Source organism: Anser cygnoides, chromosome 8 (genome assembly GCF_040182565.1).
Source record: "Anser cygnoides isolate HZ-2024a breed goose chromosome 8, Taihu_goose_T2T_genome, whole genome shotgun sequence".
NCBI lineage: Eukaryota > Metazoa > Chordata > Aves > Anseriformes > Anatidae > Anser > Anser cygnoides.
Genome location: NC_089880.1, coordinates 28,449,404 through 28,465,723, shown reverse-complemented (window position 1 = coordinate 28,465,723; position 16,320 = coordinate 28,449,404). Strand labels below are relative to the sequence as shown.

The window sequence follows — 16,320 nt, the reverse complement described above, 5'->3', positions numbered from 1 at the left end:
GATTTCTTATATAAAACCAATAATTGCTGTTTTTAAAGGCAGTGGTCAGCTACATTCCATGGAGTAGATGCCTAGTACTAAGACCAAGATAAATATAAGAGAACTGTCCCAGCTTTCTTGAAATACTGTGACTGTTAAATTCTGTTTGGTTGGAACTTGGCACATGTGTTGCTAAAGCATAGTTCTGCAATAAGTATATCTGTGTAGTAGACTACTTTGAGTAAACTTTACTAAACATTATTGTTCTTGCTAGTCTGGTTAATAACAGAGCTATTTAGTTTAAGTCATCATTTGCAATGATAACAGTGCATGCAGAAGACAGCAGCATAAAGAAAGAGAAACCTTTAGATTATTCTTTTTTTAACTTTGCCAGAATAGTTTGTCCAGTAATAATGAATATAATTTCAACGTCCTAGGTGCCCTACCGCAAAAGATTATTTCAAGGAGAATTCCCACCACTGGAGCTGGGCTGTGCAGTGGCTACAGAAAAAGGTAGTTTGTCTAACTTCACAGGAAAATTGACACCTTATTCACAATGAGAATTATGAAACCTCCATTCTCTCTACTGCTCCTTGAGAGGAGGCTTAAGACAAAAATACAAGCTACATTATTTTTAACAAGGACAGTTTGAATGAAGTTTAATCTGGTGCATTCGAGAACTTTAGTAAGCCACCAAGTGTTTCAGTAAATATAACCAAATGTGAATAGTTATAATGATTACCTTTCCTTTGCACATGGGAAACTTTCAGTGTCACTGTATTCATGTTAGAAGGTTACACTGCTTTTTGCTCATGTGTTGGTGCAAGGGAGCACCTTGCAAGGTGAATTTCTTATGGAATCGTCACAGCTTTGCACAAAACACAGCTGTTGAGACACAGCTTTTTCTTCCCACATACGTATTTTTTGGTTCTTCCCTCTAAACTTAACGTAGGCTGGCCAATACATCCCTTAATAAATATCCAAGAACACTTATAAAACCTAAAGCTCAGCAGAAGCAGCCCAGGTCTGCTGACAGGCAGGGCCATGCTTGTTCTCTCTATGCTTGTCTGAGAAATCATTTCAGATCTAGGCTGTCTTTCTGTCCTGACAGCTGCTGCCAGGCAATAAGATACCAGATGCATAAACTAGCACTGTACTGAATACTGGAAGCAGCGTTATTGGGATTCTTGCAGTGCAGCTGGCACTTGTTGTCATTCTTCTCTTGAAATACAGTGAGCTGACAGGTGTGGATAGCCCTGCTGTACCTGTTTTTACTTTGTACTAGCTCATATACAGCCTTGTTGAAAAATTGAATCTGCCACTCTTCAGCTGGCTTCCAGTAACTTGTACAGGTGCCAAAAAGGGAGCTGGTTACTAGGTTTTAGCTGAAGGGCAGTAGTTTCTGAAACTACATCCCAAAATGCCTGCCTGTCAATGCCCAAGATCTCCAGCTTTTGCCAAATGATTCAGGAGGCTAGTTCAAGACTTGTAGTTTGCCTACCAGCACAAGTGGATGAGGTTTTACACGTGTAAAACTCATACTACGTTTTTGTGGCTTTCTTGGCTTTTTATGCAGATGTCTGAACATTACTGGGCTCCACAGAGTAACGTATCCAATGAAACATCAACTGCAAAAACCTTCCAGCGCACTATTTCAGCACAGGTAAGTGTGTCAGTGCTGGGAGGTGGTGTTACACTTGTGGGTATTTTCTCCTCTCACTTTTCAGTTAGTGGCTTTGTTTGTGGCAACTTTACTATATTCCAGTGCACTTAATGCCATTCTTCCCTGACAAGCCTAGATCCTGTGTTTTTTCTCTGTAAAAACTAACCTTTAAAGGCTATTAGTCAATACCATACAATTACCTGTGGTGAATTGGTTATCTCACTACAGCAGCTATATTGCTTTAGAATAAGCTTGGGAAAAAAAAGTGATTGTGAAATAAAAGTATCAGCAGGGCTTCTGACACTGAATGATGAACTGTTTCCAAATCAGGACACGCTGGCCTATGCCACAGCCTTGCTGAATGAGAAAGATCAGTCTGGAAGCAGTAACGGGTCAGAAAGTAGTCCAGCTAACGAGAACGGAGACAGACATCTACAGCAGGTAACTATAAAATAAGGGCATGTTTATCTTCTGGTGCCTTCTGTTAGACAACTTGTGCCTGGGGTTTGGGTCAGGACCATCGCTGAATGGAGACACAATAATTGTGTGCCGTACAAAAAATAATGTACCGTATCTTTCTCCCCCACCCCTTGTGTGTATTGGAAGGGCTCAGAGTCTCCTATGATGATTGGTGAGTCTAAAAGTGACCTTGATGATGTTGACCCGTAAAGGATACCAATGAACACGAGAGCAGATCAACTCAAACATTTAATGCCTGGTACCTATTGAAACTGGAGTCCCATTGCTTAAGCCATTAGAAAAGTCTGGAAGAGAAATGGCTTTACAGGATCGGTGGCAACGCTGGAGGAGGAGGCTGTTTCCCTGAAAGCTAAAAGCATTTTTAGCCACGAAGGCTTCAGATTGATAAACGCTCTAGAAAACTGCATCTTCACCTGCAGTAGCTTATGACAGTCCAGACACCGAAAACAGTTTGTCAAGAAGATTTTATCAAATACACAAACGCTAGTGGTTGAATTTTTATGTGAACATTAAATGAGTGAATGTAAAACTGTTGCTTTTCTGTGATGCTGCAAAAAAAAATCTTTTGGTTTTTATACAGAGAAAAACCAGACTGCCCTTATGTATGGAGGGCAAATTTTTAATCTTTCTGATAATATTGAATAGGAATATTCAAATTTCTGTAAAGATGTGTGATGACTTACATTTCATTGTAAAATATTAGTTAAAGAATCGGTTTACATAAGGACTTCTGTATTTAATATGTCTCCTTGCTCATTTATAAAGCTCTTTATTAGAAGAATCAGTAAGATTGCTCTGCGAGGAGAGTGACTCCTTACAGAAAGGTTTGGTCAATGAGCTCTGGAATGGGTTGTCTCTTTGGTACCCTTCCTAAAACCACAGACACCTGGGAAGGGCAATAAAAGAAAAGCTTTGTTCTCTAGGTATGCAAGTGTTTATTAAAGGATATTGGTGGATTTAACAAAAAAAGTTAATGAGTAGTTTTAAAAGAAAAGCACTTTAAAATGGAATTCTGTTGCAGTTTTACTCATTAAATTTTTTACCTTTTGGAGACATATTGAATCAAATGTAGTCTCAATCATGTGATCTGCAATCACTTGCTTATGCTTTGAAATTACTGAGAAAGTTGGTATTGGTTGTATATGATAATTCCTTGCGTGAGGTGGGGACACTGTTGTGCAGATTTTATAGCAATTTTAACACGGGGAAAGAATGATTTGGCTTTGTTTGTATTTTCACTTGACCAGGCAACATTTGAAATACCACGGCTCTTTTGATTTGCTCATAAACAACTGGAAACCAGTTGGGATAACTTGAGCACAGCTTTGTTTTCCATGTCAAATTTAGTTCAGTGACTTCTGGTTCTGGATGCTAGCTTCTTTTGTGCCAACTAACTTCATATTTTGTACATTTTACGTTTGTCACATTTTCTGCACTGCTTTTTGCCTTTATTTATAGATTCTGCCTTACTTTAAAAATTATGTAAACAAACATGCACAGAAATGGGGGGCATCTTAAGGAGTGCCTGGGTACCTCCAGAATAGACAAATTTGCCAAGTTAAAGGCACAACCAGCCAGAAAGTGCCTTTTTTCTTTCTACATGCTGCTGCTGAACCAAGAGGCAGCAGCCAGCTTTTCACTGTTGTGCACTAATATTGAAATTAACCAGTCATTTCACTGTTGGAAGTAAACATCCGATATGATTTCAGCTGTACAGCTTTATAACTTATTGCGGGTTAAGAGAACTGTTGTCATAAATTGCAAAGAAGCAAGGGTGGCATTGTAGTGAATCTCTCGCTTTCTTTTCCAAACAATGTCTTCATAGACACATGGCAGAGTTAGCATTTTATAAATGTTTCTGATAATGTGCTGGGACATTTTAAATGTGATGTTTTAAATTAATTTTGAATGAGTCATTTCTTACAGATACCCCTTCTTCCTTCCCCCACCCCTAATACTTTGTAATGGGTCATAAAACATCACGAGTAGTCAGTACACAGCGGTGATGGTGATGGAAGAAGCTGGTACCCTTCCTATGGGTTGGCACCACTTGTCACTTCAGGTTCCTGTTATTTCCTATGGAAACAACATCCTCGATTACTGCAGGCCCAGAGAAGCATTGCTAGGAGAACAACATCAGGATGGCTCATCACCACTGTATACTTGAAACCAATACAAACTTTTTCATGGTTCTGCTCATGCTTGTACAAAGTCAATGGTTATAATTTGCAATAAGATGATACTTGGTCAATTCTTTTGGTTTCCAGCTGCTGTCATTTGAACCTGCTGAAGATTATTTTTTGGAAAATAGAGTTCAACAAAACTAGTTTTTGTGTAAATTGTGATGCATTTCTATGTTGTAATTTTTACTGCCAATCTTTTTGGATGAAAATGTTTTTATACAGCTTACACAATGTTCAGTGAGGAGCAGCCGCAGCCTGCCTGTGAGCAGTCGGGGAGATACTGTCTGATTAATACATAGACATTTGGCACTGGAAAAATTAGGCAGTCTTGATGAACAGTCTTGGGATTCCTGGTCAATGGAATAAAGTTATTCCTTTCACAGAAAACTAGTGTAATCTTTAGACTGCACGTACACTACACCACTGTCTTGTTGATCCTCTTATCTCGGAACTTCTTAAGCTGCTCCTCCCGATAAGGAGCTCTGAGGGGTTACCCCGCTTACTGTTTCGGCGCCTGCCCAGAGGAAAGCAAAGCAGCTGCGTGGTCTCCAGTGCTGCGCTGCTGCACAGCCTTATGCTACGGCATGTTTTGATGCACCATCAGATTTGTTACCGTGTGTGATTTCTTCTCCTGACATTCTTAGCAGAAAGACTTACCCTGGCTGCGCTTGCAGTCAGGGATTAGACCAGCTTTTGTGTGTCAGATAGCAAGATTAGCAGGAGAGCTGGGCTCGCAGTAGTACTGCCTTGTCTGTTGGCAGAGCTGCTGTGCTGGTATCCCTCGGTCACCTTTCTCCCTCCCTTTGTGAGCAGAACTAGAGGCTGCAGCCCCAGCTCTGCCCTCCTGGCAGCTGCCTTTGTCCTCCAGTCTAAGCACAAGGGCTTGTATTTGAAGCATCCCCCAGCTTGTAATCTTCCCCGGCAGTGCCTGTCCTGGGAGCAGGGGCTGGGGCTTGCAAGCAACATGTGCCGCTGCTCCTGCTGGCGGGACTGCCCACAGCTTGCTGGGGATCCATGTTGCTTTCTCCTGCGTGACAGGAGACAGAAAAGTGCTGTTATGTTTTAACAGAGAGCTCCATCCTGGAGCAGAAGGTGGCCTTTGCATGCTACCAGCTGCTAACCACAGCATGGGCTGTTATGGGGGCTGAGGAAGGGGCACTGGGAGGCACAGCCCACACAAGGTCCTCTAACCCCAGTACATGAACGTTTTGTGCTGGTCGTGAGAGGTAGGCCAGGACCTGAGAGCTGTCACTGGGAGAGCATCAGGACAGCAGCCAGCGCAAATTTTGGGGGTAAGTCATGGCCACGGGTAAACGCAGTGAGGTGCATCTGTGTTCTGAAGTGCCCTTTCCTAGCACCTTCCTTTGTGGTCCGTTGCTTTCCCCTCCATAAAAAGCATTTTCAGGCCTCTGGCCTTGTGTGAGCAGTGAAGGGGAAAGGCTGCCTGCTTATCCCTCCGCAGGAGCTCAGGATCCTTCAGCTTTGCTTTGCTTTTTTAAAGCTCGATCTCCAGAACAAATAAGAACAATCTTTCTGCTTACCCACACACGGGGGGGTCCTAAGCAAGAGCTAATCTTGTTCGATATTGCTTCTCTTCACTGGGTTTACGTGAGCGGACTTGACCTGAGCCGTGAAAGCTGCATCTGGCGTACAGCTGTGTGAGCATCCTCACCCCCTGCGGGGAGCAGGACCTGCCCTCCTGGGGAAGCCAGCACTGGTGAAGAAGCTGATGTGTGTTTTTAAGTGGCTCGTACCTCTCATCTGAGCAGTGCAGGCTCTGTCAGAGCTCCTCTTAGGCTAACAGCCCTCTCTTTTTGTCCCCCTGCGTGAAAGTGAGGCTAGAGCTGATAAAATTACGGGTTGTAATTATATACACGTGTTGCGTAATTGCATGTTTACATGAGGTATCTTTGCCATCTTTAGGTAAAGAGTTAGAAGGTGTTTAAGCCTTTCAAAGCGGTGCTTCCTGCCGGGCCTCTGCCTGCTATGGCCTATTAAAGCTGGAGTAACGGCTCCTCTCTGTAAGGGGCCTCTTAACGGGGGAAAACACACCCAAAGCTTGACAGCTTAATCTGAGGCTTGTGCTGGCGAGCTCTATTTTTTCATCTTTCCTCAGGTAACGCCACACAAATTAGGTATTGAGGTAACAGGAGGCTGCTAATCACCCCAAACAGCGCGATGCTGCTTTGGTGGCTCCTGGCACTTCTGCCCACTGCTGTCCCTTTCCAAGCACCTCCCCTTCACCTTCCCACCCGGGCTTCAGGCCTCACCCAGGGAAGCCCGGTGTTTATACCGGCAGCAGAAAGCTCAAGGGCACGTTCCCCGAAGCTGGGCGATGCTTTGTTTCCATAACTGGAGCCTCTTGTTCCACCGCTGTTTTGAAAACAAACTTGTGCAGTTCCTGCATCTGCACAGGACACCGACCGGCCCCTGGTTGCCGCAGCTCGGGCTAGCCAGGGGCAAGGCGAGGGTGCCCACGCTGTCTGCGCTGGCCTCGGAGGATGCCAGCCATCCTTTAGTGGATGTCCAGGGATGATCAAGCCCCAGGTGCTGTCTCACTAACGAAGCAGAGCTCGTTTGGGGGAGCAATGCAGGTGTCCAGGCACCCCTGTCCCACGGGATGGGTGCCGGCTCCCCCATCCAGGTGGGCAGCCCCGCGTCCCGCGGCCCCGTGGGGATGTACGTGAAGGCAGACCGTGGACTGTATCTACTAAGCACTGGTCTCTGAGTTTGATTTTTAGAAGACACTTTATAAATGTTTATTTATAAAACTCTGAATAAATATATAAGGTACAAAGGTAAAAACTGAAGTACTGTGAAGGATTTTCTTCTTTCATTTTTCTTTAAAAAAAAAAAAAATGCAGCCAGTTCTGTATGACTTGGGAAGCCCTGAAAGGGAAACCACTAAAGCAACACGTAGCACCAGCGGGTCATCAACTCTGACTTCAACATCAACAAAAAGCCACACTAACAAAGCAGTAGCTGATTCTGTAGCAATGCAGATTAAAATCTAATTAAACAGACTTTTTAAACTAGAACCCTTACACTTGGCTGAAAAGTAAAGAGGTCTCCCAAATACCTGAGTACACAATTTTAAAACCACCCTAAATGGCTGGACGATGATTCACCGAGTGCAAAGCTGTGTTAGCTGAAACCTAAGGAGCAACCAGCCAGGAGAGAAAGGAGCAATCCTCACTTTTATATATATATATATATATATATAAAGGTGGGGATTTTGTCATACGCTGTGTGACAACACAAACAAATAGCCTCAAGACAGCTTATACAGTCAGTATAGGTATAGGAATGTGTAGAAATGTGGCAGGGAAAGGGCGGCAGGGCTTTGGATGCATGGTGGCTGCTTGGAGAGCTGCCCCATGGCTTGTACCGGGAGGCTTGGCTGGGCCTCCACCGCCACACGGTTGTGCTCCCCGTGTCATTGCCTTCCTTCATGCCCTGCACTAGCAGGAGCCTGTCCTGTCACCAAACAAGTGACAGGCTGGCGCCCGCAAGCAGCCAGGTATCGCAGCATGGCACAGCCGCCCTGGTGGCAGCTCGGCCTGTCCCTACTGCCGGCTCCGGCAGCAAATGGCGACGGCCGCGGCCGCCCAGCTGCCGGCGGCGCTCACCGCCACGCAGGTGTCGTCCACGGCGTAGGACCCCAAGGTGCCGGGGCCCTGGGAGTAGGCGTTGCAGCCCGTCAGCGTCCAGCCGTCGTCACAGGACACCGTCACCTAGCCGGGGAAGGATGTCACCCTCCGTGGGTCACCAACAGGGGTGCGTCTGCCCGTCCCCGATGGTCCCTGGGGCTTGGGGTGAGGTGGCCGGCGTGACACCCTCCCTACCTTCTCGGCAGAGCCCTGAGGCGCGTGCTCCTTCACCCGGCACTCCAGCGCGGCAGCAGGGCAGCAGGACGCGTGTGCCATCACCTCCGTTCCCCCGGCACAGCGGCCAGGCCCAGCCCCTGGCCCCGGCACGGGTCTGCTGCCATCACCCAGGGTGGCAGAGGGGGAGTGGAAGCTGCAGCCTGCCAAGGGCAGAGGGGATGTCAGAGGGGATGTCCCCGCTGAGACCCATGCCCACAGCCCCAAGGGTCTGTGAGCCGCGTTGTCGGGCCTTACCGGTCAGCACGTGGTCCTGCGGGGAGCAGCCAGCCCCCTCGGCCGCCTGCGAGCTGGCGTTGATCCGGCACTCAGCCTTGGGCCACGTGCAGCACCTGGCGATGGCATAGACGCCTTGGCCCCAGAAAGCGTTGTGGGCCACGCACTGCTTCCTCCCCTCCTTGTCCTGCGGCCGAGAGAGCACATAGCATCACCGGGGTGCACCCCACGGGCAGCGTTTTTGGGGTGCCACGCACCACACCTCACCTCCATGTGCTCGCCGAGCCGCCGGCCGCTGTGGGAGAAGCTGGAGCAGCTGAGCATCTCCTCGTCGCCGGCGCAGCGAGCCACGGCCGTGGCGTGCCGGGTGAGCCCCGAGCGTGCCGACCACACCGAGCGGCAGTACAGCTGCTCATCTGCAACGGGGCAGGCGGTGTCAGCCCTTAGTGGCACCTGGAGCCATGCTCAGGCCCTAGGACACCTCGGGGTCTTTACCTGCACCCAGCCGGTTGGGGAGCCCCGCCACGCTGTTGGGCGTCTGGAGCCGCTGCTCCTCGGGGAACCACGCCGCGTTGATGGCGTTCTTGGTGGCGAAGTGCAGGAGGCGCTGCCGGAGCTCGGCGAGGCTCAGGCTGGGCTCGGCGCTGAGCAGCATGGCTGCGATGCCTGCAGGGAGCCGAGGGGCCGCGGTGAGAACCGGGGGGACATGCAGTGTGACTGCAGAGAGATGCTGGCACACTGGGGCGGTAGGAGCGTGGGCATGAGCATGGCGCTGCTGACCAACGGGGGTCAGGGCTGGGGCCCCCAGGGACCTGATGGGTGCCCAGCTGGGAGCCAGAGAGGGGACAACAGGACCACGGGAGGTGACATGCGAGAAGAACTTGCTGCAGCCCACCATCTGCACACACGGGGCATCGGAGGTCCATGTGGGCCCCAGCACCCAAACGAGCCAAATACGCCAAAACCTTGGCTGGCAAATAAATGCCCCCAACCCAACTGGCCCACCCCCCCAGCGCCCCACTCGCCTGCCACGTGCGCGGCCGCCTGCGACGTGCCGCTCTGCGCCGTGAAGCACGTGCTGCAGTCGCTGGAGGCGCCGATGATGTCGTCCCCCGGGGCGAACAGGTCCACGCAGCGGCCGAAGTTGGTGCCCAGGGTGCCGATGGAGGCGGGCTGGTCCTCGCTGTTGGTCGCCCCGACCGCGATGACCTGCCGGGGGGGCGACAGAGGGGGATGCAGGCTGGCAGCACATCCCCACGTGTCCCCATGCCTCGGGGAACCCACCCAGCCCCTACCTCTGGCTCAGACGCTGGCGAGTACAGGCAGGCATCATCCTTGTAGTTACCGGCGGCCGCAACCATCACCACCCCCATCTGCACCAGCCGGCGGCAGCCGGCGTTCAGCGCGCGGCTGTAGGCACCGGCGAAGGGCAGCAGCACCACCAGCGGCGCGTAGGGCTGAGCCTCCAGCGTCGTCTTGATGAACTCCAGGCCTGGGGGACGGGACGAGGGACGGAACAATGACAGGACAGGCCTTCAGGTAGCGCTGTCCTGTCCCGGCCGGGGCACTCACCGCTGAGGGTCCCGCTGACGGTGCCCTTCCCCTGGCAGTTCAGCACGCGCAGGCTGTGGATGTTGGCACCCGTGGCCACGCCGGCGTCGCGCCCGCTCAGCACCCCGGCCGTGTGGGTCCCATGGCTGTCACACTTGCTGGCCTGGTGCAGGCAAGGTTTTACGCTCCAACCCATTGCCTCAGAGCGTGTTTGTAACACCCCAGTGCCCTCCCCAGCCCTCCCCTTGTGCTTTGCTTTTTCCCCATGGCAATGACAGCTCGACACCGCAGTGCCTCAGTCCAGTGGGTGCCCGGGGACCTCGCCAGGCTGCAGCACGCAGCACCCGCAGGCTCACCTGCCTGTGGAAGCGGGTGCCGTCCTCCTCGGGGACGTTCTCAAAGTCGGTCACAAGCACCCTGCCCTCGATCTCCCGGTGGGTGCTCTGCACGCTGGTGTCCAGCAGGTAAATCTCCACCTGGTCGCCTTTATCTGCCACGGATGGGGTCAGGGGAAAAGGCAACAACCAGCACGGTCAGCCCGGGCCTTCTGGGATGCTCCCAAAATCGGGACGGGAGCAGACAGCTCAGCATCCTTCCCCAGAGCCCCACGGCCCTGCCCGTGCCCCAACACTTACTGGGAGGGCTGTAGGCACCCGAGCTGGGCTGCGGCGGCACGATCCTGCCCAGGTTCCAGGGGATGCTCTGCGCAAAGACGTAGGCGTCCTCCTCCACGTACTCCACGTGCGGCAGCTTCAGGGCCTGCGGGGAGGCACAGCACCCTCCCTCACCACCCGGCTTACGCCTTGAAGGCTTCATGAAGGTGGCAAAAGCCCGGGCAAAGCCGGGTCCTTTTGGAAAAGCTCCAGGGCTGGGGGTGGAGGTGGGTGCCCATCGCCTCAGCACCCACACACCCAGCAGATGGGTGCTGCTGCGTACCATGTCCAGGACGTCGCTGCTCATCTTCACCAGGAAGGCGGGCAGGAGGTGGAAGACGTGCAGCAGCTCGGTGAGGTAGCCGTGCCGTGCCGCCCGGGCCTGCAGCCTCCGCGCCGTGCCCCGCACCTCGGCCTCGCCGCTGCCCTCCCGCAGCACCACCACGTAGCGCCCGGGCAGCCGCCACGACGCCTGCGGGGACACAACAGCGCTCGGCGTCGGGAGGGTGAAGGGGACAGAGGACACACACGACCACCACCCCGACCACCCCGCTCCTCACCTTGGCAGCACGATGGAAGGCAGCGTGCCCCGACGGGGCGGCCCCGACGGCTGCCACCACCTCATCGGCGGCCCCGAGGGCCAGCACCAGCTCCTCCGCCAGCTCCTCCACCGCCACCGCCTTCGCCGCCAGCAGCAGCAGCACCAGCGGCAGCACCAGCACCATGGCCTCGACGGCCCCGACGGCTCCGACCCAGCCGGGAACCTCAGCACCGGGCAGCCCGGAGCCCCTCGGAGCCGGTGCCTCCCGCTGGGTGCGCGGTCGCTGCCGGTGCGACGGGGCGGGCGCGGTGAGGATCACGCCACCGCCAGCCCCATCGGGCCACCGGGGCGAGTTAACCAGTAACGGGGCCACAGCCCGCGGAGGGCAGCGACACGGCGGCGCTGGGGAGAGGCGCTGAGCCGGTAAATCCGTCAGGCTCAGCCCTTTTTAGCAGAGAAATCCCCCCCCCCTCCCAGATCCCCCCGCTGCAGCAAGCCGAGCGCTGAGGCTGGAGGGCTGTGCGGGGAAGGGGCTGGCAGCTTTTATGTGCCTCTCGCTGGCGGAGGTCGGAGGTGGATGTCTGAGAAAGCTGCTAATCCTGTTTAGGCATTTTTTACAGAGCCATCACAGCAGCACGCATATGTATATATATATATATATATTTATTTATGTGTGTGTGTAATATACATGCGTGTGTAATATATGTAATGTATATGCATGTGTGGGTAATATTAATATATGTGTGTGTGTGTGTGTCCTTCAGCACAGCCCTTCCCCGCCCCTGCATCATCAGTTTCCGAAAGATGGGTTTTTGTTTAAAAAAAAATAAATCACTTAGAAACAGCCAAAAAAAAAAAAAAAAAAAGTTGCAGGGGTCTGATCTTGGTTCCCAGGATGCAAAAGGCACCCCAGAACCCCCCTCACTGGGGACAGGGTCTGTAGAGCTGCAGGAACCCCGTGCACCAGCCGGGAATCGAACCCGGGTCGCAAGAATGGGAATCTTGCATGATACCACTACACCACTGGTGCTGCGGGGTCCGGGGCTGGGCCTGCCACAAGGTGCACAGCCACAGCGCCAGGGGATAAAAAAGGTCCGTGTAGCAGGGGAAAGATGTCTGCACTGCGACGGACAGCGTTAACTGCGTGCAGTGCAGGGGATGCGTATGGGGAAACTGAGGCATGTGCCGTGCGGCCACAGTCGGTGCGGGGCTCAGGGAGCGAACCCCGCTGAGCAGTGCCGCCACCAAGCTGGGGTGTCCCCGTCCCCTCTGTGCCCTCTGTGCCCTCCCCACGTCCCCACCACGCCGGGCTCCCCAGCCGCAGCCGTGCAGGTCCCGCAGCCTGTAATGCCATGCAGGAATGTCCCGCGTCTCGCAATGTTTAACCGCGGCCAGGCTCCGAGGGCGCAGCCTTCGGCTCCGGCCACCCCGGTGCCCACAGGGTTCCCTCACGGGGTTCTTTGCTGGTGGGTGCAGGGACCCAGATCCCCCCCCCTTCGGGGCAGGGGCTTTCAAAGGTGAAGTTTTCAAAGGTGAAGGCGGTGGTGAGCCCTGCGACGTGAGATGGGGAAGGGCCCTCAACTGAATGTGAGCCACCCCACAGAGCCAGGAGGGACGGGCAGGAGCGGATCATGTATAAACACCTGGGCAGCGAACACGTCCTCTTGGAGGGCTGCTGGTGCTCCTGCCGGCAATATTTAGCAAACAGCAGCTTCTCCACTCCCACCCCACACACGCCTGCCCTTTTTCACCTTGCTGCTGCCTGGCGTCAGAGTGGCAAAGGGCAGCAACGCACCAGGGTGGGGTTTGGGGGTCTGCCAGCCCTCCTGCTGGCCCCGTGCAGGAGGGACGGGGATGCCCCATTGCCCCCCTCTGGCTCCCACGCGACCAGGAGAGAATTTCCAGGGCACAAACAGGAACGCCGCCGGCTGTCGGAGTCTCAGAATCTGGCTTTAATTTTGGGGGGAGGGTTTGGTAAGTGGGGAAAAGGCTCTGCTGACATCCCCGCCTCGCAAAGCCCACCTGGGGTGAATGCGCCGCTGCCCACCTAACCGCTGCGCCTGCTTCAAGCAGCGAAGCCGGGTTCCTTTCCCCTTCCTAAGCGCGTTCCTCAGCCCGGATCCTGCCCAGGCTGCCATTCACACCTCCCCGCGCCCACCCCGCAGCCCCCCCCGAGCAGCTGGGTGGGTGCTGGGGCTCCCCCACACCACTGGAGCTGCATTTTTGGGGTCAGCCCCAGCCCCTCTCCTCAGCGCTGCGTCCCCTCCACGCGATGGATCCGTGCCAAGCGGCCGTCCCCCCCCCCCCCGGGACATCAGTTCTCGGGCTCAAAAAGGTGATCGCTGTCCTCGTGCAGAGCGTCCGGCCCTTCCCTCAGCCCGTAGTAGAGGTCGTCCTCCTGCCCGGTGGCTTTTCGGGGGGAGCCGGGGGTCCGGCCCCGCGGCACGGGGCTGCCGGGCACAGAGCCCTCCAGCGACGCCGTGTCCATGTCCTCCAGGAGGGACGCCAGCGGCGCAGTCCCCGGGGGTGGCCGGGGGGGGCTGTGGGGACAGAGCAGGCTGAAGGCCGGTGGTGGGGGTTACGCTAATTTTTGGGTTCCCCCACCCCAGGCGGGCCCCGCGGTGTTGGTCTCCGCATCACTCAACCAGCCCCTTTTCCTCCTGATTTCTCCATGGTGAATAATTTGGCGCTGAGGTCCCCCCTCCCAGCACGTCTGCACCCCCCCCACACTGGTTTTACTGGTGCGTGTGGGCACCCTGCATCCCACCCCAAGCCCACCACCGTCACGTACCAGCTGCTGGTCTCCAGACGAGGTTGTGGCTCCTGGGGGGGATCCTGGCCGCCCCCCAGCTCCCGGTGCACCTCTGCTTTTGCTTGCACGGCCGGCTGGGAGCAGCTGCGGGGCCGGGGCTGCGCCGACGCCTGCCTCTGGACCTGCTCGTAGGAGGGCAGGCTCTTCTCGTAGGCACTGCTGTAGGGAGCCTGCGGGCTGGGGGCGAAGGAGGAGAGGGTGTAGGGCAGGATCCGGCCCCACGGAGCTGCGGCACGATGGGGCTGCCCCCAGTGCTGTGGCCAACACCCGGCTAGAGCATCCTCGGGGGGGGATGCCCATGGGGATCCAGCTGGAAGCGTTGCACCAGTGGCCACGGGAAGGTCCTGCCCAGCATTAAGTAGGGGTCCTGCCCCCCCCTCACCACTTTCCCTGCTGTTTTTTTGGTTTGTGCCCCAAAACGTGTGCCTGTCCCCTGTGCCGGCGTGCTCAGCCCCTGCCGTTGCCGCTGGTGGCAGGCAGACAGCCCTGAGCACAGCTGGAAACCCTCACCAAAAGCAATGCCGGGACGTACCAGAGCTTCCCCGGGCTGTCCCTCTGCGGCGGCAGCGTGGGTTTGTCAGCCAGGAACCACTCGGCCTCGGGGTGCACGGGGACGAACGTTACCTGGAGGGGGGAGAGAGGCAGAGCCTGGGGAGCTGCGCAGGGCGCGGGGGCTCTGCGGGGATGCGGCCGGCAGCACCCCGGTGCCGGGGATCCCCGCTGGGGTCCTGGGAGCCCCCCAGCCCCTCACTGCAGCCCTGATGTAGAACAGCTCTGCACCTCCCAGAGCAGCAACAGCGCTTGGAAAAAAAGCTTTTCGTGCCAGGTCTGTGTCCCCGGGGAGGGACGCGTGGCTGCCCCGCTGTGCTGGCCGTGCCCTCTGCCAAGGAGACTCCGTAGGTCGGGGGGGGGCAGCTTTTCCCAGGCTACCAAACCCCAATGCCCCCCACCCCCACAAGTGCTGGGGCTTCTGAAAAGCTCCCCCAAAGCACCCAGAACCCCCTGAGCTTTTCCCCTCCCTGCGGCCAAGCTCAGCACCTAGCAGCCCGCAGCCTCCCCGGCCCTCGCGCCCTACCCTCGGGTAGCACTGGCACATGCTCCAGGTGATGCCCACGGCGACGAGCAGCACGCCCACGGCGCAGAAGGTGATGTAGATCTGGGGCTTCTCCACGCTCATGATGAACATGCCCGTCATCACCAGGAAGAAGCCCAGCATGATGAACCCGTAGCGAAACGTCTTCTCCTCGGCCATGGGCGGCGGCGGGGCGGGGGGCCGGGAAGCCCTTGTTCGCCCCGGCCGCGCTGAGCACGGCTCTGGGGCAGGGCGAGGAGTGGTTTCTTCCTCCTCCAGAGGCTGCCAGGGGCTGAGGAGTCGCCGCACATGGGGCTGGTCCTGCCCAGGGCTGAGCCAGCCAGTTTTTAATGGGTTTGTGATGAATGCAAACACCGGCCCGCCGGTCACACTCCAGCGAAGCTGCCCGGCACGTGCCCGGATAACCTTCCCTGGGGGCACACGGCCGTGGGGAGGGGACCCGGCGCTGCTGGCAGCGTGGGGGCTCAACCACCGTGGGCACTTGCACAGCCCAGGGTAAACAACGGGGCTGCTCAGCGGGCTCAGCCCCTGCGGACTCAGCACTGGGGTGTCCTCAGCCCCAAAGGGCTGTATTACATTATATATATATGTGTGTGTGTGTGTGCATGTATTGGTGCTGGGCACAGAGGCAAAGCTGCTCGTTGAGGGCAGGGGGGCTGAGCAGCCCTGGATGTCTTTTTGTTTTACAGGGCGCTGGCTGAAACAGCAAATGTACACGGATGCCCCGAGCGCACGCACGAGCCACTGAGCATCTCCAAGCAGGATGAAGCGAGGCATGGGATGTCAATGCGCAGGGAAAGCGGGGTGGAAGAGACAGAGATACGGGTGGAAGGGCACTGAGAAGGCTGAGGGGGCACGGAGCAGGGCAGCGTGGGCACGGGATGTGTGCTTCTTCCCCAGCACCATCGCTCCACGGGGACGTGGCCGGCTGATGGGGACGTGCAAAGCAAAACGAGGAGGGGAAAGAAGCAGAGGGGAGGCAGCAGGCACTGCACGCTCCACGTCCCTCTGCCCCTGGTCTCCCTGAAACAGCCCAGACCTCGGGTCCTGGCCTGCCTTCGGTCCCAGCTGCTGGCTGCATTTTCTCCAGCCAGCCCCCTTGTTCTCTGCTGCAGTTTTTATTGCAGAGCTCTTGCTTTGAGAGGGCAGCCCCCAGAGTGGATCGGTGCTGGTGGGTGCCCGAGCGATGCGTGGCACAGCGACGGGCACAGGCTTGGAGCCACCATCACCCTTCGGTGTCACAAACACGCGCCGCCAAAAACCGC

The 16,320-nt window shown here is 55.5% G+C and overlaps 3 protein-coding genes and 1 non-coding gene across 6 annotated transcripts in view; 1 reads left to right on the top strand and 3 right to left on the bottom strand.

Annotated features, from left to right (window-relative positions):
- The window catches only part of USP24 (ubiquitin specific peptidase 24), a 61,272-nt gene extending 56,580 nt beyond the window's left edge, over positions 1-4,692 (top strand). For all 3 annotated transcript variants that reach the window (XM_048062107.2, XM_048062106.2, XM_067001209.1), the window contains 4 exons: positions 417-492; positions 1,556-1,642; positions 1,973-2,083; positions 2,249-4,692. In XM_048062107.2, the coding sequence (XP_047918064.2) occupies positions 417-492; positions 1,556-1,642; positions 1,973-2,083; positions 2,249-2,311 (337 nt within the window). In that variant the 3' untranslated portion in view covers positions 2,312-4,692. The remainder of the gene's footprint in view (positions 1-416; positions 493-1,555; positions 1,643-1,972; positions 2,084-2,248) is intronic.
- Positions 4,693-7,103: 2,411 nt separating this feature from the next.
- PCSK9 (proprotein convertase subtilisin/kexin type 9) lies at positions 7,104-11,709 on the bottom strand. The gene is made up of 12 exons (XM_048062110.2): positions 11,170-11,709; positions 10,893-11,081; positions 10,592-10,715; positions 10,313-10,446; positions 9,978-10,119; positions 9,701-9,897; positions 9,431-9,614; positions 8,901-9,071; positions 8,673-8,821; positions 8,427-8,592; positions 8,151-8,332; positions 7,104-8,039 (listed from the first exon to the last, which is right to left on the bottom strand). The coding sequence occupies exons 1-12, from the start codon at positions 11,332-11,334 to the stop codon at positions 7,872-7,874; spliced, it is 1,971 nt and encodes a 656-aa protein (XP_047918067.2). The 5' UTR covers positions 11,335-11,709; the 3' UTR covers positions 7,104-7,871.
- Positions 11,710-12,109: 400 nt separating this feature from the next.
- TRNAG-CCC (transfer RNA glycine (anticodon CCC)) lies at positions 12,110-12,180 on the bottom strand. The gene has a single exon. It is a non-coding gene; the product is annotated as a tRNA-Gly (tRNA).
- An 899-nt stretch (positions 12,181-13,079) lies between these two features.
- BSND (barttin CLCNK type accessory subunit beta) lies at positions 13,080-15,393 on the bottom strand. Its single transcript, XM_048062247.2, has 4 exons — positions 15,038-15,393; positions 14,495-14,586; positions 13,942-14,139; positions 13,080-13,690 (listed from the first exon to the last, which is right to left on the bottom strand). The coding sequence occupies exons 1-4, from the start codon at positions 15,212-15,214 to the stop codon at positions 13,465-13,467; spliced, it is 693 nt and encodes a 230-aa protein (XP_047918204.1). The 5' UTR covers positions 15,215-15,393; the 3' UTR covers positions 13,080-13,464.
- Between the last annotated feature and the right edge of the window lie 927 nt (positions 15,394-16,320).

Coding starts and splice junctions, on each gene's coding strand:
- PCSK9 (XM_048062110.2), bottom strand. CDS start 11,334: ATGGTGCTGGTGCTGCCGCTGGTGCTGCTGCTGCTGGCGGCGAAGGCG. Junction 9,898..9,977: donor CGTCAGCGGGACCCTCAGCG/GTGAGTGCCCCG, acceptor CCCGTCCCCCAG/GCCTGGAGTTCATCAAGACG. Junction 8,822..8,900: donor CCCCAACCGGCTGGGTGCAG/GTAAAGACCCCG, acceptor GCCCCGTTGCAG/ATGAGCAGCTGTACTGCCGC.
- BSND (XM_048062247.2), bottom strand. CDS start 15,214: ATGGCCGAGGAGAAGACGTTTCGCTACGGGTTCATCATGCTGGGCTTC. Junction 14,587..15,037: donor TGTGCCAGTGCTACCCGAGG/GTAGGGCGCGAG, acceptor TCCCCCCTCCAG/GTAACGTTCGTCCCCGTGCA. Junction 14,140..14,494: donor GACAGCCCGGGGAAGCTCTG/GTACGTCCCGGC, acceptor CTTCGCCCCCAG/CCCGCAGGCTCCCTACAGCA.